This window comes from Lampris incognitus, chromosome 9, assembly GCF_029633865.1.
Source record: "Lampris incognitus isolate fLamInc1 chromosome 9, fLamInc1.hap2, whole genome shotgun sequence".
Lineage (NCBI taxonomy): Eukaryota > Metazoa > Chordata > Actinopteri > Lampriformes > Lampridae > Lampris > Lampris incognitus.
Window position 1 is genome coordinate 2089867 of NC_079219.1, and position 21372 is coordinate 2111238.

Here is a 21372-nt window from a genome sequence, read left to right on the forward strand (position 1 = left end):
TGTTTTTTTTACGTTGTTGTCTCTTTCTTGCTTTGCTTTTTGGATTGTCTTTAGTTGTTGCTGCAGTTAACATTTTCTCTGGGCCCTCTGTTCCCCCGTCCCATTCCGGTCCAGTCACAGCAGCTCTCGGGTCACACTCTGGCTCATTCTCCTGTTATTCTCTGGCAAGGTCTTTTCTCAGCAGTCCTGTGTCGTCATGCCGAGTTCAGCCTGTCAGCAGTGCAGGATTTTGATAAAGGCTTTGCGGAACTCAATGTTGAAGGTGGTGTAGATGACAGGGTTGACGGCACTGTTGAGATACCCCAGCCAGGTGACGGCACTGTACAGGGAGGGGGAGATGCAGCAGCTCCGACAGTGGGCTTTCAGAACATGGGTCAGAAAAAACGGCAGCCAGCAGATGATGAAGACCCCTGGAGGACAACAATGGGGTACAGATTAGAAAGCCAAGGTGTGTGCACAATACACGTGACCTTGTTGGTCCGTCTTATGTGTGTGTCTGTTTGTGTGAGCGTAGGTGTGTCTTGCAAAATAGGATGCACTCAAAAAGGACAATTAGCATTTTTTACGACTTGGTTGATATTGTCTTGTGCGTACTGGTCATGATATCATTTACTCACCGGTTTTATTTGGAGAATTTGGACGCAGCTTTTCAACGCAGTCTTATAGGGCATTGAAACGCAAAAGTCAGACACATTTTAAAAAGTCCAATTTAACCCAATTATGTAAGCCACTGGAAGTGAACACAAAAGTTCAAGTTAAAAGTGACCCGAAATGTCCAATAGTATCATTGGTTGATGACACCGCTGAGCTACTTCCTGGTTCAGCTTACAGGAATCCATCCATTATCCAAACTGCTTATCCTTACTCAGGGTTGCGGGGATGCTGGAGCCTATCCCAGCAGCCACTGGGCCACAGGCGGGGAGACACCCTGAACAGGCCACCAGGCCATCACAGGGCCCCCCCCCCCACACACACACATTCACACCTAGGGACAATTTAGTACGGTGAGTCAGCTGACCTACATGTCTTTGGACTGTGGGAGGAAACCGGAGCCGCCGGAGGAAACCCACACAGACACGGGGAGAACATGCAACCTCCACACAGAGGACGACCCGAACTTACAGGAATGACCAGCTTATAACCACTGGGCAGCACGATGGCCCAACGGTTGGCGCTGCTGCCTCACAGCAAGAAGGTTGTGGGTTCGAACCCCAGGCCATCCCAGGTCCTTTCTGTGTGGAGTTAACATGTTCTCCCTGTGTCTGCACGGGTTTCCTCCCGGCACTCTGGCTTCCTCCCACCATCAAAAAGACATGCATGTTAGGGTTAACACTCCTGTCTGTGCCCCTGAGCAAGGCAACAGGGAGAAATAACTGGAGCTGGTTCCCGGGTGCTGCACAGCAGCTGCCCACTGCTGCTAGCTACACAGCTAGCATGGGTTACATGCAGAGAGTAAATTTAATTTGTATGTATGTACAAAATGACTAATAAAGAGTTTTCTATTCTATTCTTACACTTACCATAGGTAGTAGTACCCATCGATGACCTACCCAGCCACTACAGTAGAGGAGTCACAGATAATGGGAAATTATGTACACAGTCTAACTCAAGTAGGAGGGGTTTTTTGTTTTTATTTTGTGCTGTTGTTAAAAGGACAGCTTCAAGACTTATTCTGATGCACCATAAAACACCGTCGTAAAGCGGTACCCAGTGGTGGTCATATGTCCAAATTCTCCAAAATGAAGCCAGTGGGTAAAATGATATCATAAAACAATATGCATGACAGAAAAACTAAAAAATAAGACCCAGGTTTTAAAAAAAATTGAGTCATCCTTCAAAGCTGTTATGAGGAATTATGGATTTTTGTTGACTTTGCACGCCACCTGTGGACAACAGCAGCGGGGTTTTACGTAAGAACGACTTAAACATTGCCTCTCTTTGCACGGATCTGCATCATCCTCTGGTAGCTGGTGCAATAGTTCTTAACACTGAGAAATGTGGTGGTGTTTTAGAAAAACAGCTGTTTAGAAGATACACAACGATGAGCGGATGATGTGTCTCTAACTCTGGCTATGTCTGTTGACAGTAAAACATCTCATCATATTTCATGGGGAATCAAACCCGGCGACAAGCATTTGATATGGTTCTATATCATAATGTAATCTGGCTGATGGTCTGGTTTGACTATGTCAGTCATATAGAGGGATCAAAATAAAAATTTGATGGATAAATAGTCAGTGAAAAACTTCTTCCAGTTCCTTTAAATACGAAGACACAGCATTTGTTAGCCTGGAGAGCTGAGCGAGCTCAGGAACCGGTGGGTCTGAGTGAGCTCAGGAAGCAGTGGGTAACCTCAGTTTAGGTGAGTTTACTCTCCACCACTCAACTGTTGATGTCACAAATCCTAAATCTGACTCACTTTCAAACATCAGTTTTGGATGAGTGCACATTCACACCATGTGAGACAGGCTATCATATAGGACTATGGCGTATTTTGTCAATGCAGATAACTTCTTACCCCCACTGACTTAATATCTTCATTATGTCTTTTAACCCAGCATCTGGGCTATTCAGGTTTGGATGTGCACAGAGCTTTTTTTTTCTCCTATAGTTTGTCAATATTTGCTCTCCCTAAGGTGCCCACGAACTTCTCTCTGAAGTCCCTAAAGCCAGAGCCTGATAAGTGAACACCAGTTCTGTCCTCTGTCTCACCGAGCACAATAGCCAGCATCTGTGTCGCCTTCCGCTCCTTCTGTTGGGACAGCCTCCCTCTCACCCTCTCCTTGGTGAAACTCCCTTTCTCTCGTCCTCTACTGCTCTCCCTCCATCGCTCGCAGCCTCTCATGCCATCCTCCAGCGTGGCCGGACGTGGCATCAGAGCTGATCGTGTGGTGGCAGAGGGCAAGACTGGGGAGGGCCCTACCGAGATGGACAGGGCAATCCTGGAGCGTCCCGAGTGGGAAGCAGGTTGAGGGACCGGTGGGGGAAGAGCTGAGCTCTGCTCAGCCATGGACAGGAACTGACGTGGCTCCACCTCAAGGGGGTGCACCATTGCCTCCTTCACCAATGTCTGAGAGAGCAAGAGAGAGAGACAGAGAGAGAGACAGAGAGAGAGACAGAGAGAGTGAGACAGACAGAGAGAGAGAGAGAGAGAGGTGAGGGGAGAAGCAGGTGTGTGTGGACACTGCTATCGAAGCCATTTTAAATCGTGTTCATCTTTTGTCTCCCTCCCTCGTTTATGTCGAGGTCTTCTTCTTGTGTTTGCCGGTCTGTTTGCCATGTGTTTCAAATAATTACAAGTTCTTCAGTTCTGGAAAATGTTGGGCAACATTTGACTCAAATCCTTTGAGACTAGATGTCCTGTCTATGTGGGAGCCATTGTGCAGCAGTACTGACTTGGCGTTTAGGCTGAAGAGAATCCTCGAATTTGTTATCGCTTCCTTAACCAACAAACTGTCTAACCAGAGATGACATTTTTATTCTTGACGGGCATTTTTCCCCCCTTTTTCTCCCCAATTGTACTTGGTCAATTACCCCACTCTTCCGAGCCGTCCCGGTCTCTACCAGACTACCACATGCCTCCTCCCATACATGTGGAGTCACCAGTCGCTTCTTTTCACCTGACAGTGAGGAGTTTCACCAGGGGGATGTAGGGCATGGGAGGATCACGCTATTTCCCCCAGTTCCCCCTCCCCTGAACCGGCACCTCGAACAACCAGAGGAGGTGCTAGTGCAGCAACCAGGACACATACCCACCTGAAGACACGGCCAATTGTGTCTGCAGGGATGCCTGACCAAGCCGGAGGTAACGGATTTGATCCGGCGAGCCCTGTGTTGGTAGGCAATGGAACAGACCGCTACACTACCCAGACCCCCTTGTTGACTGGCGTTCTTGATAAACTTTGTTAAAGGCAGAATGAGTAGGATTTTCCCAGGTGTCTCCCCGCCTGCCGCCCAGCAACGGCTGGGATAGGCTCCAGCGACCCTGCGACCCCGCGACCCTGAGGGCAGGATAAGTGGTTTGGAGAATGGATGGATGGACTATCTATAGACTCAAACAAAAATAATTATTCTCAATCATCACTTATGACCCACTAGACATGTGTCTGTATCTGCAGAGACCCTGTCCTCTGCCTGTAATTTAGTCTGCTGTGTACGGGACGGTCCTGGGCAGTAACCTCTGGGCAGCAGGACTCTATAAAAACACAGCGACCAGGTGCCAGGTTGAGATCCCAAGCACACATCCAAGAGGAAACTACAACAATGGTGGACACTGCGCCGAAAAAGCGCAAAGCGGACAAAGTTCGTCCAGGTACGGTGGCAGTCTATTGTGTTGCCTACCAACAAGGGGATCACCGGTTTGAATCCCCGTGTTACTTCAGGCTTGCTCGGGCATCCCAGCAGATACAATTGGCCGTGTCTGCGGGTGGGAAGCTGGATGTGGGTATGTGTCCTGGTCACTGCACTACCACCTCCTCTGGTCGGTCAGGGCACCTGTTAGGGGGCGGGGGGGGGGGGACTGGGAGGAATAGTGTGATCCTCCCACGTGCTACGTCCCCCTGGCGACACTTGTCACTGTCAGGTGAAAAGAAGCGGCTGGTGACTCCACATATATGGGAGGAGGCATGTGGTAGTCTGCAGCCCTCCCCAGATCAGCAAAGGGGGTGGAGCAGAGACCGGGACGACTCAGAAGTGGGACAATTGGCCAAGTACAATTGGGGAGGGAAAAAAAAGAGAGTGAATCTGGGGTTGGCTTTCACCTGCTGGCGAGCACTGAAGGAGAGGACGGGAATGAAGAGTGACGCGGAGTTGGCCTGCATACTGGGATGTGTTCTGGCAACTGTGGTCAGGGGGCGCACGCTTCTGGTGACGCTAAGCCGGGAGAAGGGGCAGACTTTGAATGTTCTGTTTACAAACCGCAACCGTCAAATCCTACTCATTTTGCATTTTAGCCAGTACATCAGTCACTAGCAGTTGTTTAATGACGATCAAGTCCCCCGGCAGAAAGACGATCCTACCAGACTGGAAATTACCTACACCCCCCTGCTTTCACAAACGACTCAATGAAATCATCATCATCACACAGATGGAGAGAATACGCCTCCATAAATCTAAAGCACCCAATAGACTCTTGAGCATATGGAGTCCATTCACTCACTATCTCAAAGAACTTTTTTTTAAATTTATTTCTGATTTTTCCCTTTTTTCTCCCAATTTAGTGGCCAATCGATCCCTATTTTAGTTCAAACACCCACCCTCGTACTGCATGCGTTTGCCAACTGCATCTCTCCAGCCGGCAGTCTGGAAGGAGACGCCTCCCCACTTTCGTGACAAGGCGACTCCAGGCCGAACCACTGCTTTTCCGACACACACAGAGACGCATTCACGTGACGAACACAAGCCGACTCTGCCCCCCTCCCGAAGACAGCGTTGCCAATTATTGCTTCTTCATCGAGTCCGGCCATAGTCGGATCTGACGAGACCGGGACGCGAACCCGGTCCCCAGTGGGCAACTGCATCGACACAAAGCCGATGCTTAGACCGCTACACCACCGCGGACGGGACGAAAAATGTTTTTTTAATGACAGTGATGCAACCCAGTACTCTACCTTTTATCTGTACTCGTGTAATACCTGACTATGTAATTTCTTGAAAACTGCTGTGAACCAAGTTATATTATATACCTTTATATATATATATATATATACATTTTTTTTTCTTTTTTTGTTGTTTTTGTTTTTTGTCTGTTAATTTTTGTTTTATTTGGTTTTATCCTGCTTGAATGTGTTTTGAATATAAAACTGAAAAAAAAATATAAAAAAGACAGAAAGACAGAAAACGGCTGGCAAGAGGGAACCACCAGATTGAGTAATGGAGTGGTAACAAAACAGCTATTCAGTCTGAGTATCAGGCAAACTTTACAGACAATCATTAAACAAATACAGCTCTACAGTAAAAGAACAGTAAGAAAAGGAAAGAAAACAGACTGTTTCTTGTTGTATCACTGCTCATGTTGCTCCAGACTCACCACTTTTTTGCGTTGGGGGGCTGCAGTATGTGGCCGTAGAATCATGCTACACAGTTTTACGTCTTCCGGGTGTGTACACTTGTTCTGTGTGTGACAGGGTTTAAGTACACAGAAAACAGATCTTTGTCACAAGTTTTTATGGAATTGAAGCATGTTGTGATGAGGTGAATTTTAATGACTTCGACACAACATACACTTCATTACAGCTGCAGTGAAGTTTAAGTCCTGCTGCCACTGCAAGGTGAAACTAGCTAGTTATCTTCCATAGGTCTGCAAGGTGAAACTAGCTAGTTATCTTCCATAGGTCTACAAGATGAAACTAGCTAGTTATCTTCCATCAGTCTGCAAGGTGAAACTAGCTAGTTATCTTCCATCAGTCTGCAAGGTGAAACTAGCTAGTTATCTTCCATCAGTCTGCAAGGTGAAACTAGCTAGTTATCTTCCATAGGTCTACAAGATGAAACTAGCTAGTTATCTTCCATCAGTCTGCAAGGTGAAACTAGCTAGTTATCTTCCATAGGTCTGCAAGGTGAAACTAGCTAGTTATCTTCCATCAGTCTGCAAGGTGAAACTAGCTAGTTATCTTCCATAGTTCTGCAAGGTGAAACTAGCTAGTTATCTTCCATAGGTCTGCAAGGTGAAACTAGCTAGTTATCTTCCATAGGTCTGCAGTTAACTGGGCCTTTGCCACTCGGCATCAGTGAGTCGAAGAGTGCAGATTCGCTCAGAATGACTGGAAGTATATTGTGCTAAAATGTTAAAACTGTTTCTTACAAAGAAAAAAATATTTATGAATACATTTCGGTTTAGTAATCTTTAGAAGCCATTTCACCTGGTATGGAATACTAGTTTTACTCTCAGCCTGACCAATAACTGCCTCATGTGAACACAACTTCCAGGGTGGTAGCGCTCACCTTACTGCTAGCTGATGCTGACTGACTGTGATGCTCATGAATATCAAAATATACAGCCAATCCAAGGCAATACGTTCCATGAAGATGTCTTCAAACTCATGATTTGTAATTAGCAAAAACACCAAAATGGCAGTTTTCCCCCTACAAATTTAGGGGATAACTGCCGCTGAATAACGCAGCAGTTTTCAAGAATGTATAACATCACTTCACAGTAATTAAGTTAATAACAAAAACTATTTACAGGAGTAAATAGCTGTTTTGGGGGTATGCTCCATAGAGTCATTCTACACTCTCCGCGCTCCACACTGTCAGTAGCGGCTGAAAAACAGTGACCTTGCTTCTCTTTAGAAGTGCTTTTGGGAAACATTTATTGGGTCAGTCGTTAACACAACTCAATTTTGTTTTCTGACAATTATTGTTCCATTAAGAAAATATTCAAACCCTAATCACAACCTAAAACATGCTGTTCTGTGTCCACAAAGAAACTAAACTATTGGCAGTCATTGCAAGTAGAGAAACAGAACTTTGAGAGAGGCTCTGAAAATGTAATTGGCTTTTGTCATTTACAGGAATCTTCTTATGAACGCAAGATGGACATCTGTACCTTCCTATGCCGCGGGCCCTCCCCAGCCTCAGCCCCTCCATGGGTGTGCAGGCTGTGCCTGCAGGGTGGGGCGGTACGTCGACCTCGCCGGCGCAGAACCACGCAGATCTGCGCATACACCAACAGCGTCACGATGAAAGGAACATAGAAGGAGGCCACTGATGAGTACACCACAAACGCCGGGTCAGCAAAACTACATTTGGTCCCCTCCCGGCTTGCTGATGAAGACGGGGGGTAAAAGGAGGAGGGGTAGGGAGGGTTGATAAAGAAAAAAAATTGTGAGGCTAAATTCACAACAGTAAACTTAAAAGACAGCTTGCAGTGACCGGATAGTTGAATGGTTTGTATACGTCCGCTACCACTGTTTAAAGAGGTATTCCTTTCCTGCAACTGAATCCTGCATCTTTGTATCCACTCTGCCCACTTTCTTATCTGTCCTACAGCTTAAATTCTACCCCGAAAAACCTTACAGGTTAGTGAACTGCCTGCTCTCGTGTTAGCCTTAACTGTTTCTGTGTGTAGGTTTGGTAAAGATGGTTGTAAAGCGCAGCACTTTCATGGATAGGTTAAATCCACCATCCTCAACACATGCAAACCACCCTTGGGTACAATTCCAGAAAACACCAGGACTGGTTTGATGAGAATGACAGAGAGATAGAACAGCTCATCTCCAAGAAAAGGAAAGCCTTTTGTGCCTGGCAAAATGATGTAACCTGCAAGGCTAACAGTGGCTCACTCCAGAGCCAAGGCAGACGTCCAGAGACAGGTGAGGGAGCTTGAGAACTCTTGGTGAACAGAAAAAGCTCTGGAAATTCAGCGACTGGCAGACTGAGGGGACACCAGAGGTTTTTTCAGTGCTACTACAGCCGTCTATGGTCCAAGCAACTGTGACCTAAACCCCCTGCACTCAAAGGACGGGCAGGAGCTGCTGAAGGACTATGAGTCTGAATTTACCAACCAATCTTCTGCCAACGAGATTATCGAGTATAAATTATGACGAATTGATGACTTAATTGATTATGGCTAATGACTGTTGCAAACTGTTCTTCTCTAACATGTCTTTTCTCTCTCTCTGAATGATGTCTTCTCCTCTCTCTCTCTGTGTGTGAATGGTGTCATGTGAGTCTCTCTTGCATGCATGTGCGGTCGGTTCTCCTCCCAGGTCTCCATGGTGATGGTGGCCGCCATTTGGATGCTGCCTGCCCTTCCTCTACTCACCTAAGTTTTTCTTAGTACATGATGATGCTGGTCGCGTGGCTTGGGTCCTGGACTGCTCCGTTGGCACGTGGACACTGCTTGGCATCCTGTGCATCATGTTCTTCATAAATGTTCTGTCCATCATAATTCTGTTATCCTCTTTCAATGTTGTATTATGTAAATTGCGTGAACACAACATCCATTGCACGCTGTCCGTCTTGGGAGAGAGATCCCTCCTCTGTTGCTCTCCCTGAGGTTTCTTCCTATTGTTTCTCCCTGTTAAAGGAGTTTTTTAGGGAGTTTTTCCTTATCCCATGAGAGGGTCTAAGGATAGGATGTTGCGTTGCTGTTAAGCCCACTGAGGCACATTTGTAATTTGTGATATTGGGCTATACAAATAAAAGTGATTTGATTTGATTTGATTTGAGTCTATTAATGCCCGATGGAAGGAGCACTTCCAGCAACTCCTCAACTGCAACAGCACAGCTGACCCAGACATTTACAGCCACATTCCCCAGAGTCGCATCACAGAAGACATTCGGGAACCTTCCACCATGACGGAGGTTCAAGATGCCACCAGAAGCCTTAAGAACAAGGCTGCTGGTCCAGATGGGATCCCAGCTGAGATTTTAAAGGAAGGTGGACCAGAGGTCCTGTAACACATCCATGCCCTCCTCCTCAAGGTCTGGGAAACAGAAGAACTTCCCTCAGAGCTCAGGGATGCTCTAATAGTGGCCATATTTAATAAAGGGGACAAGGTGGAATGTGGAAACTACAAGGACATCTCACTCCTGTCAACAGCAGGCAAAATCCTCGCTTGCGTCCTCGCATACCGACTGCTCCCACTGGCTGAGGAAGTATTCCCAGAATCTCAGTGTGGCTTCCGCCCATCAAGAGGTACAGCAGACATTATATTATTTACAGCATTACATTATAATATTTATATATTATTTACATTATAATATTCACAGCACACCAACTCCAGGAAAAGTGCTGTGAACAAAGGCAGCCTTTGTACATGACTTTCATTGAACTGACAAAGGCCTTTGACTCAGTAGACCGCCAGGCTCTGCGTAGCATACTTTCAAGATATGGCTGCCCTAACAAATACATCAGATTACTTGAGGCTTCTACACGACAGCATGTCAGTCACGGGGTTCAGCAACAGCAGCTCTGCGTCAGAGCCCTTCACTGTGGAAACAGGGGTCAAACGGATGCATCATCGCACCAACCCTGTTTGCCCTCTTTATTGCTGCCATATTCCACCTCATTGGCGAAGAGCTGCCACGGGGATCCCTATCCTATACACAATTGACGGCAGGCACTTGAACCTTAATAGGTTCAAGGCCAGAACAAAGTCTGCAACACCACCATCATGGAGCTTCAGTATGCAGATGACAATGCCATTGCAGCTCACTCCGCAGAAGAACTCCAGGACATTCTGAATGCCTTTGCCAAGGCATACAGAGCCCTGGGTCTAGCATTAAACATCAAGAAGACCCAGGTCCTATATCAACCTCCACCCAACCAGCCATCTACTCAGCCCACCATAAAAGTGGACAACAAAATTCTTGAAAACGTTAATCACTTCCCTTACTTCGGCAGCCTTCTCTCCTCAAAAGCTGACATCGACTCTGAAGTCAACCATCGTCTGAGTTGTGCAAGTGGCGTTTACCCCAGTATCAGGAAAAGAGTATTTCCAAACAAAACTCCTTATCTACAGAGCTGTTGTTCTCCCCACCCTGCTGTAGCACCAACTCCGATGGACAGGCCATGTCATCTGCATGTTCAACACACGTCTTCCCAAACAGATCCTGTACTCCCAGCTGAAGGAAGGTCAGCAAGCTCCCGGAAGGCAAAAGTAATTTTTCAAGGAAAATATGAAGACCAGTTTGAAGAAATTCAACATCACATCGAGCAACTGGGAACACATTGCACTGGATAGGCGCTCCTGGAAGAAATCCATGCAGGAAGGAGCTGCACATCACGAAATGGAACTCCACTGTGTCGCAGAGAAAAAGCGACAGCACTGCAAGGAGAGAGAGAAAAAGGCTCAACCACCACTAGTTTCCCCTGTCCACACTGCACCAAAGTATGTGGATTGCAGATCGGCCTCTACAGCCATCTGAAGACCCACAAGTAGAAAACCCAACGGGGAGGACAGTCAGACTCACTTCGAGTGACTGCTGATGATGACCTTCATAGATAAGGGCTTAGTTACTCACCATTTCTGCTTTCATTTCTTTTCTCACAGAACACGTCTAAAATGAGGTGTGAAAGTTAGGATTATGTGTGCCCACTTCCCTGCAAACTTTGTTAGCTGCAAAGGATGCTGGGACAAGGCAGCCACATGTCATTACTGAGCAGCTATTCTGCAAAAAGGCAATGTTTAAGGCACACTGCCTGAGAGATATTCCTACACTCTATCTTTGCTCATAGAAACCAATGAATAAGTTTCTTCACAGTTTGGCCACTCTGTTGAACAGATGTATGGGATTGATGATTAATTTGTCACTTGGTGAAGGGTGATAATCCAATTCAGCACCAGATGGACTGGGATATTGTGGTGGCTGTCTATGTATGCCTGTGTGCATGCAGATGTGCACATATGGAATTGAGCATAATCCTCTCTTATAAATGCCATAGCTCTAAGATACATGCTTTTTTTCTTGGTAATTCAGCAGCATGAAGGGACAGTTTTGCTAATTTAAAAGTAAAAACATAATTCATGGAAAGGCGGTAGACTAAAGCTAGCATGAAGTATCATCTCTCAATCATCAATCATCTCTTCTAATTTAGCAAACATGAAGATATTAGATATTGTAGGGTAGTCCTTTCAATGATGATAGGCATGGGCGCAAGTCCATGGATACTGGGACGGCACCCAGCGCTTCACCTGCACCCCCATACATAGGATTAGTGGATGTGTCAGGAAGGGCATCCAATGTAAAATTTTGCCAAATCAGGATGTGGCGTGACAAGACCATACCAGATTGGCCGAGGCCGCCATTGGTGCTGTGTCCTCACAGGGCACTGATGGAAACTATAAAATCCACTGTGGTGACCCCTGAAAAAAACAGGGAACAGGCCGAACGAAGAAGAGGGTGGTCCTTTCATGTTAAGTACTTGAGCAGATAGGGGGTGCTTTCCAAGATTGAAACTGGTACTTTTGTGCTACTACACACTGTAAATTGACATGAGCTCAATTGGTCAGTGTTGAGATTTCGATGGTCTCAACAAAATACTGTCCAGACATAGGGTTGGGTAATGAAATTCAGTATCACTATTACGACAGTTGCCGTACAACTGATGTGTACTGATGTGACAGAAATGCAACACAGATTTCAGTGACTGATTATGGTGCCAAGTACAATGCGTGAGCTGCTGACTGAAATAGTCACTGACTGTTTTCCAGCCGCTCGCTGGCGCCCTGAAATGGAATTTACAGGCAACAGAACTATCGCTCTGGAGGCTGACCTTTGGCCCCGTCACATACCCTCACTTCTTGTTCACTTGCTCTGTCAACAATAGGTAACAGCAGGTATCGTTAAGCTAGCCAACACATTAAACTCAAAAGGTTAAAAGCAGAACAGTCCAAAGTATGTCTGTATTTTACCAAAAGCATTCTAACAATCCCACGGGCAATAAAATTACTTCAATGTAAGTGTTTTGCATTTACTCATTACAAGTATGACTTGAATGGTCAAGAAGAGTTTATATTGCTCATTTTCTTTGCCTTTCCCTTGCCTGTGGGTGCAGTGGCTTCATCAGTGTATAAATGTGTGTGTGAATGGGTGAATGTGAGGCTCACGTGGTAAAAAAGTGCTTGGAGTGGTCGATAGCCTAGAAAAGCGCTGTATAAAATGCAGTCCATTTACAATAAAGAAGACTTTCCTTTGTCACCGGTGTGGGTTCAGGCACTGATACCGTTTTACAAGTTTCTTTTTAGCGCTGGTATCAGGATTTTGTTTTAATAATAATACCCATCACTATTGAGAAAGCTTTACATTAATACTAACCATTGTTTCAACGTCATGGGAAATACTTGTGGTCATAAAAAAGACCTGATCAAGTCTTGGTCTGAACACAGTCTTGGCTCCTGTTAAGGAGGTGATGATCACAACCCTGGGTCACCTAGCAACACGTCAGCCACTGGATGAGAGGAAACTGGGGAGCAGGTAGTGCTGTTCTACCTGTGTTATTGAGGCCGAACAGTAGGGGGCAGGATATGGCGAAGGAGAGAAACCAAACCACTGCAATCATCACAGCCACTCTTCTCCGGGAGCTGTACCTGGTATTGTACAGCATTGGCATGGCCACTGCTGTGTATCTGCAAGTACACACACACACACACACACACACACACACACACACACACACACACACACACACACACACACACACAGATTTGCACACTCAACCTGAAAACGAGTACACATTTTCAGAGCTTACCCTTCACATACACACATTCACAGCAAGACAAATGCTTGTGAGCATCATATACTGTCACGGATATCAAGCCCAGACACCTCACTTCTGTTTTCCCAGCTGGAAAACAAGGATACACGTCGCTGGCAGTTTCACAGGTGCAGTGACAGGAAGTCCCCGACTGTCAGAATGTCAGAACCAGTGAAGGGTTGCTCTGTTATGAGCACAGCCGTGTGAACTTTTCTGTACTGGGCTGATTAGGTGCTCAATAGAGAATTAGGACAAAAAGAGTAACAAGTGCAGGCATCCAGGTAGCGTAGCGGTCTGTTGCGTTGCCTACCAACGTGGGGGTTGCTGGTTCGAATCCCCATGTTGCCTCCAGCTTGGTCGGGCATCCCTACAGACACAATTGGCTGTGTCTGTGGGTCGGATGTGGGTATGTGCTCTGGTCGATGCACTAGTGCCTCCTCTGGTCAGTTGGGGTGCCTGCTTGGGGGGGGGGGTAATAGCGTGATCCTCCCACGTGCTACGTCCCCCTGGTGAAACTCCTCACTGTCAGGTGAAAAGAAGCGGCTGGTGACTCCACATGTATTGGAGGAGGCATGTGGTAGTCTGCAGCCCTCCCCGGATCAGCAGAGGGGGTGGAGCAGAGACCGGGACAGATCAGCAGAGGGGGTGGAGCAGAGACCGGGACGGCTCGGAGGCGTGGGGTAAATGGCCAAGTACAATTTGGGAGAAAATTAAAAAAGAGTAACAAGTTTCTTACCAATGGACACAATACCCAAAAAGGTCCATGTGGGAGGTGAGGTATGTGGACTATAAAAGTCTCGGAGTAGGACTACATGTGATACTCTTTCTAAAACCTTCTCACAGCCAAACAGAACATGTGACGATGGGAACAGATCTTTTCTGCTTGCACACTGAATGGATGCCGCGGTTTGCCTCGCTCAGGTGTGAAACTGAGGACTGTGGACACTGCTCGGCATCCTGTGCATCATGTTCTTCATAAATGTGATGTCCATTATAATTCTGTTATCCTCTTTCAATGCTGTATTATGTAAATTGTGTGAACACAACATCCATTGCACGCTGTCCGTCTTGGGAGAGAGATCCTCCTCTGGTGCTCTCCCTGAGCTTTCTTTCTAGTGGTTCTCCCTGTTAAAGGGTTTTTTAGGGAGGTGTTCCTCATCCGATGAGAGGGTCTAAGGACAGGATGTTGTGTTGCTGCTAAGCCCACTGAGGCACATTTGTAATTTGTGATATTGGGCTATACAAATAACATTGATTTGATTTGATTTGATTTGAAAAGTACACGCGTGAATGAAGGTGCAGTGCCAGCAGGGGGCGATGATTAACTCAATGCCAGCAACGCCCCACAGACGAAAAGAAGCATACCGCATTTTCCAAAATCCCTAACCCGAACCCGAACCCTAACCCAACCCTAACCTGCCTTCACCTCTTAATCATCGCCCCCTGCTGGCACTGCACCTTCATACACGCGTGTACTTTTCACGCCTGAGTGAGGAAAACTGTGACACTGACACGTTGGACCGGCGGGGGTATTACACGCTTTGGTGTGATACCGGGTTGCAGTGGAAATGGTGGACGGTGGAACAACTGAAGTGACAGTGGAAACTACCCAGCAAGAGAAAAAGAACCCTGTTAAAGGAGGCAAAGAAGGAAGGCAAAGAGGGAGAGTGATAGAAACAGAGAGAAGAAAAGTCCAGAAAACAGAAGAAAGACTAATGAAGAAAACCAGGAACAGGACCAAGAGCCGACATGCACCTGTCGATGCTGATGGCACACAGGTTGAGGATGCTGGCAGTACACATCATGACGTCCAGCGTCAGGAGGATGTCGCAGTGGATCAGACTGAAAGGCCACTCACCCACCACCTTGGACACAAGAACACACAGCAGATTCAGCACAGCGCCTTCTCAGCATCCTCTCTTTGTCGACTCCAGAATGTGGTCGGCGGTCGGTATGATGTACATGAGGAAGGGCGAGTGGAGATTTAATGAGGCATAGCAACCTTTTTATTTGCACAATTTCCATCTATTAAAAGACCTGAAAATGATCAAAATTGCATCAATCCGCATGTCAGCTCTGGTGAGATGAAGACCAGGGACCACACATCAACCTCAGCAATGTTATGGGTAATTCGGCTCTCACTATTCCAAAATGATTTTGTAGCACAAGTCTGACTCACCAACTCCTGGCTCTTCTGAGAGAAGGGCTTTTCTGCACTGACGTTTGGGGACTGTGTGTCAGGTGCTTCTGTGTTGTGCCGTCGTCCATTTTCTTTTTTTACTTGTTTAGTTATCACCAACTGTAGTTGTTAAGTGTTTCGTTTCTAATATCTTACCATATTGTTTACCTTGCCTATTCAGCACCTGCTGCACGTCTATCTGTCCCGGAAAAATGATAATAATAATAATAATAATTATTATTATTATTATGATAATAACTATAATAATAAATCTTATATAGTGCTTTTCTAACACTCAAAGTTGCTTTACAATAAACGGGGTGAAACAAGACAACAGATAAACATAACACAGACATACAGGGGTGGATGGGAAGGGGGGGCCAGACATACAGGAGTGGATTGGAAGGGGGGGCCAGACATACAGGGGTGGATGGGAAGGGGGGGCCAGACATACAGGAGTGGATGGGAAGGGGGCCAGACATACAGGAGTGGATGGGAAGGGGGCCAGACATACAGGAGTGGATGGGAAGGGGGGGCCAGACATACAGGAGTGGATGGGAAGGGGGGGCCAGACATACAGGAGTGGATGGGAAGGGGGCCAGACATACAGGGGTGGATGGGAAGGGGGGGCCAGACATACAGGAGTGGATGGGAAGGGGGCCAGACATACAGGGGTGGATGGGAAGGGGGCCAGACATACAGGAGTGGATGGGAAGGGGGGGCCAGACATACAGGAGTGGATGGGAAGGGGGGGCCAGACATACAGGAGTGGATGGGAAGGGGGCCAGACATACAGGAGTGGATGGGAAGGGGGCCAGACATACAGGAGTGGATGGGAAGGGGGGGCCAGACATACAGGGGTGGATGGGAAGGGGGGGCCAGACATACAGGAGTGGATTGGAAGGGGGGGCCAGACATACAGGGGTGGATGGGAAGGGGGGGCCAGACATACAGGAGTGGATGGGAAGGGGGCCAGACATACAGGAGTGGATGGGAAGGGGGCCAGACATACAGGAGTGGATGGGAAGGGGGCCAGACATACAGGAGTGGATGGGAAGGGGGCCAGACATACAGGAGTGGATGGGAAGGGGGCCAGACATACAGGGGTGGATGGGAAGGGGGGGCCAGACATACAGGAGTGGATGGGAAGGGGGCCAGACATACAGGAGTGGATGGGAAGGGGGCCAGACATACAGGAGTGGATGGGAAGGGGGCCAGACATACAGGGGTGGATGGGAAGGGGGGGCCAGACATACAGGAGTGGATGGGAAGGGGGGGCCAGACATACAGGGGTGGATGGGAAGGGGGGGCCAGACATACAGGAGTGGATGGGAAGGGGGGGCCAGACATACACATGGTGCCCATGAGGTTTCTGTGAAATCCCACCTCAAATGAAACCGCATGGGCAATAAATACCAAGAGACAGAGTACAAGAGAGATACTCAGAGAGAAGAGAGGTGGGAGTGCAGGTTCAATATCGCTTGCCAATTTCCTTACCAATGAAGATTATAATGAGAATAAAGAAAAGCAAAATGTTTGTCTTACCAAATCATAAAATTTTAGATGCACTCAGTCACAAACATTTTTGGAGGGGTCACATCCACACTCCCGATCTACACAGATGGTATAACTAAATCCATCCACCCTGGATCACAGGGCTGGCATAACTAAATGTGAGACTAAATGCGGTTTGTGAGTGAATGAAAACCATGTTCATGATGTGCTTCGCATCTTTGAACAACAAACAAAAAGACAGACACACAGATAGACCAATCCATGCATGCCAGCCAGCACACACCTCCAGGTAAACGCCCCATGGCATGACCAGTGTGGCCAGCAGCAGGTCGGACACCGCCAGCGACACGATGAGGTAGTTGGTGGTGGTCTGCAGGGCGCGCTCTCGCGACACTGCCACGCACACCAGCACGTTGCCGAACACCACGCAGAAGATCACAAGCACAAGCAGCACGGCATAGAAGTTGTACGGTGGTGATGAAGGAGACGGCGAGCTGGAGCAGTTGGAGGGAGACAGGACAAAGGAGTGGGTAGGAAACGAGATGGGGGAGGAAGAGGAGAGTGAAGAAGGGTCCTGGGCAAGGAAGGCTAATAAATTGGGGTCAGGGAGGGAGGAGGAGGAGGTGGGGAGGGAAGTAGGGGAGGAGGAGTTGGAGAAGGAAGAGGAAGTCCTGCTCGTCTCATTGAGTAAAGTCATGGTGTCGCTGAGCTGGCCCAGAGCAGTCTGGAAGTTGATAACAAAGACAGAGAGATTAGTAAATGACATGAATGCTGTGTGTTAATGAAAGCCATGTGTTCATGTCTGTGTCTGTAGGTTGCGGTGTGGTTGTCTGTATGTTTCTGTGCATGTACTGGCTGTGAAAATCACAGAAAGTTCAATCAGCTTGTCTGAACACAACGCTTATTGAAAGAAACATTTCATTACATCTACATGTGACCTCTTCAGTCTCAACCGACCACAGGTAGTGCAACTGATCACAGCCATGGAGTCAGTGATCCAAAAAAACCATCATGGACACGGAAGTGGAGCAACTGTGGATGAAAGTTTCAGCCTGCCTCAGCAATGCAAAGCTGCCGCCAACCAACATCAGTAGACATGCGAGGAATGCTGTCACGACTGTCATCAAGGACAGTACCATCATCATCCTTCCTGTGGACAAAGCTGGATAAACTGTTTTATTAAACCGGTCAGACTACCATGAGAAAGTTATGATGTTACTCAGCAACATTAATACTTATGAGCCCCTGAAACGAGGTCCAGGCAGTGGTCACAAGAAAAGGGTGATAGATTGTCTGACGCTGTTAGGACAGGACAATGCTATTGACAGAATTTTGTATCACAGATTATACCCAGGGGGCGCTACACCTAGTCTGTATGGGTTACCTAAGATACCCGTTGTTAGGCAGTAATGAGCATCATATTCAGAACACTACAGATGATGTGGATAAGGTGAGGGACATCATTATGGAGGAGGATGAAACAATGGTCTCTTATGATGTTAAGTCTCTCTTCACGTGTGTTCCTGTTGATGAAGCAGTGGAGGTAGTCTGTAAGAAATTAAAAGATGACCCCACCCTTACCAATAGCACCACCCTTAACACTGACCAAGTGTGCCTGCTCCTGAAGCTGTGTCTTCAGTCCACGTACTTCACCTACAGGGGGCAGTACTATAGGCAGAAGCATGGGTGTGCTATGGGTTCCCCAGTCTCACCTGTGGTGGCCAACTTGTATATGGAGGAAGTGGAAAAGAGGCTCTGATGTCCTACCCAGGGACACCGCCTAGCCATTGGTTCAGATTTGTGGACGACACCTGGGTTAAAATTAAATCTCAGGGTGTAGCGCATTTCACCCATCACATTAACTCTGTGGACACCACATCAAGTTCACCAGGGAGGATATGAAAAATTAAAGGTTATCCTTCTTAGACTGTGAAGTTGCAGTTGGTGATGGGGGACATTTGATTGTTTACTGTAAACCAACACATACTGATCGGTACTTAGGGTTTGACTCTCATCATCCACTGGAGCACAAAACAGGAGTCACCAGGACCACCAAGCTGACAACGTCCCCACCAACACAGTGGCCAGGGAAGGGGAGAAACCCCACAATAAACAGGCCCTGGTTAAGTGTGGCTATCCTAACTTGGTGTTTGTCAAGGAAATACACTGTGAAAAAAAATCCTGTCTCTCTGGCTGCTCTGGGGGCTGTATTCTGATTCACAAAAATCTGAAAATATGCAAAAATCCACAACGTTGGTGTAACTAAGAGATTCACCGAAAAAACATGTTTTACTTGCATAAATTATCAACAACAATGTGAATTTTGCCAGTTACAATGGGCAAACTAATCTCATCTCATTTCATCATCAGCCGCTTCTGCGGGGTCGGGTCGGGTGGCAGCAAGCTAAGTAGGGAACTCCAGATGTCCCTCTCCCCAGCAACACCCTCCAGCTCCTCCTGGGGGATCCCAAGGTGTTCCCAGGCCAGATTGGATATGTAGTCCCTCCAGCGAGTTCTGGGTCTACCCCGGGGTCTCCTCCCAGTTGGACGTGCCCAGGAAACCTCCAAAGGAAAGCGCCCAGGAGGCTTCCTGATCAGATGCCTGAACCAACTCAACTGGCTCCTTTTGACGTGAAGGAGCAGCAGCTCTCCTCCGAGCTCCCTCCGGATGTCCGAGCTCCTCACCCTATCTCTAAGGCTGAGCCCAGACACCCTACGGAAGAAAGAGGTCTGTGAATGTTCTCATTCATCCAGGTCGTGGTTATCCAAAGGAAGTGAATCAAGTGCAACTGGACTTGGTATATATCCGTGAAGACGTTTCGCAGTCAGAAAGACTAGCTTGGTCTAGTCAGAAAGGCACGAACTGATGAAGCCTCTTGGATGAGAGGCAAAACGTCTTCACGGCTATATACCAAATCTAGTTGCACTTGATCCTATGGAGGAAACTAATTTCAGCCACTTGTATACACAATCTTATCCATTCAGTCACTACCCAAAGCTCATGACCATAGGTGACAGTTGGAACGAAGATTGACTGGTAAATTGAGAGCTGTCTTCTGGCTCAGCTCCTTCTTCGCCACAACGGTCTGGTACAACGTCCACATTACTGCTGATGCTGCACCAATTCGTCTGTCAATCTCCCGCTCCAGCCTACCCTCACTCGTGAACAAGACCCCAAGATACTTGAACTCCTTCACTTGGGGCAGCAACTCATCCCCAACCCGGAGGGAGCAAGCCACCATGTCCCGGTAGAGAACCATGGCCTCAGACTTGGAGGTGCTGACTCTCATCCCAGCCATTTCACACTCAGCTGCAGACCGCCCCAGTGTGCGCTGGAGGTCACGTTCTGATGAAGCCAACAAAACCACATCATCTGCGAAGAGCAGAGATGCAATTCTGAGGTTCCCAAAACAGAAACACTCCTCACCTTGGCTGCGCCTTGAGATGCTGTCCATGAATATTACAAACAGAATCAGAGACAAGGGACAACCTTGGTGGAGTCCGACACCCACCGAAAACGTGTTTGACTTTGTGCCGAGAATGTGACACAGCTCTTACTTTAGTTATACAAGGACCAGATGGCTTGTAGCAACTGCCCCAGTACCCCATACTCCTGCAGTACCCCCCACAGAGTGCCCCGGGGTACACGGTTGTAAGCCTTCTCCAAGTCCACAAAACACATGTAGACTGGCTGGTCAAACTCCCATGCCCCCCTCAGCACTTCTGCAAGGGTAAAGAGTTGGTCCGTTGTTCCACAGCCAGGACGGAATCCGCATTGTTCCTCCTGGATCTGAGGTTTGACAATCAGTCAGAGCCTCCTTTCCAGCACCCTAGAGTAGACTTTCCCAGGGAGGCCGAGTAATGTGATACTCCGATAATTGGAGCACACCGTCCGGTCCCACCTATATAGGCAATCATTTGTTCCAAATGGCAGCAAAGCCCTAATTCTTTATTCCTGAAGTTTCCAGCTACTCCTGCACCAGTACAGCAACAGCATGTGCTGATAACAGCCTGCCAACTAAACCTGAAATATCAAGCAGGAATGTTTGTTTGTACATGAATGCGGCCTGTGAAGATCTGGAACAGCGACAGCGGCTCAGATGTGCAGCAGGCAGGCACATCGTCCATCCTGTCAAATACAGTCAACAAGCAGTCAGTCTGCACAACGCAGTGGCTCGCTCGCTCACTGTGGGGGAGCGAGCTGTGACATGTGAACATACGTTTGATCCACTACAACAGCATGAGACACCGAGTTAACGTGAAAACACAGAAAGACATACAGAGTGAGTGTGTAACTGTGAGGGAGCAGCAAAACCCCTTTTTCCTGAGCATCTGTTTTTCAACAGTGTATATCAGATCAATCCACCATTATCCAAACCGCTGATCCTGCTGTCAGGGTCGCAGGGTCCTATATGTACATATATAAGAGCCATCCATCCATAATCCACACCGCTTATCCTGCTGTCAGGGTCGCGGC

At 47.5% G+C, this 21372-nt stretch overlaps 1 protein-coding gene across 1 annotated transcript; it reads right to left on the reverse strand.

Annotated features, from left to right (window-relative positions):
* Positions 1–213: 213 nt before the first annotated feature.
* On the reverse strand, positions 214–21023 carry drd2l (dopamine receptor D2 like). Its single transcript, XM_056286061.1, has 8 exons — positions 20952–21023; positions 17179–17619; positions 14957–15066; positions 12937–13073; positions 7547–7764; positions 6029–6112; positions 2713–3070; positions 214–410 (listed from the first exon to the last, which is right to left on the reverse strand). The coding sequence occupies exons 1-8, from the start codon at positions 21021–21023 to the stop codon at positions 214–216; spliced, it is 1617 nt and encodes a 538-aa protein (XP_056142036.1).
* Positions 21024–21372: the final 349 nt, after the last annotated feature.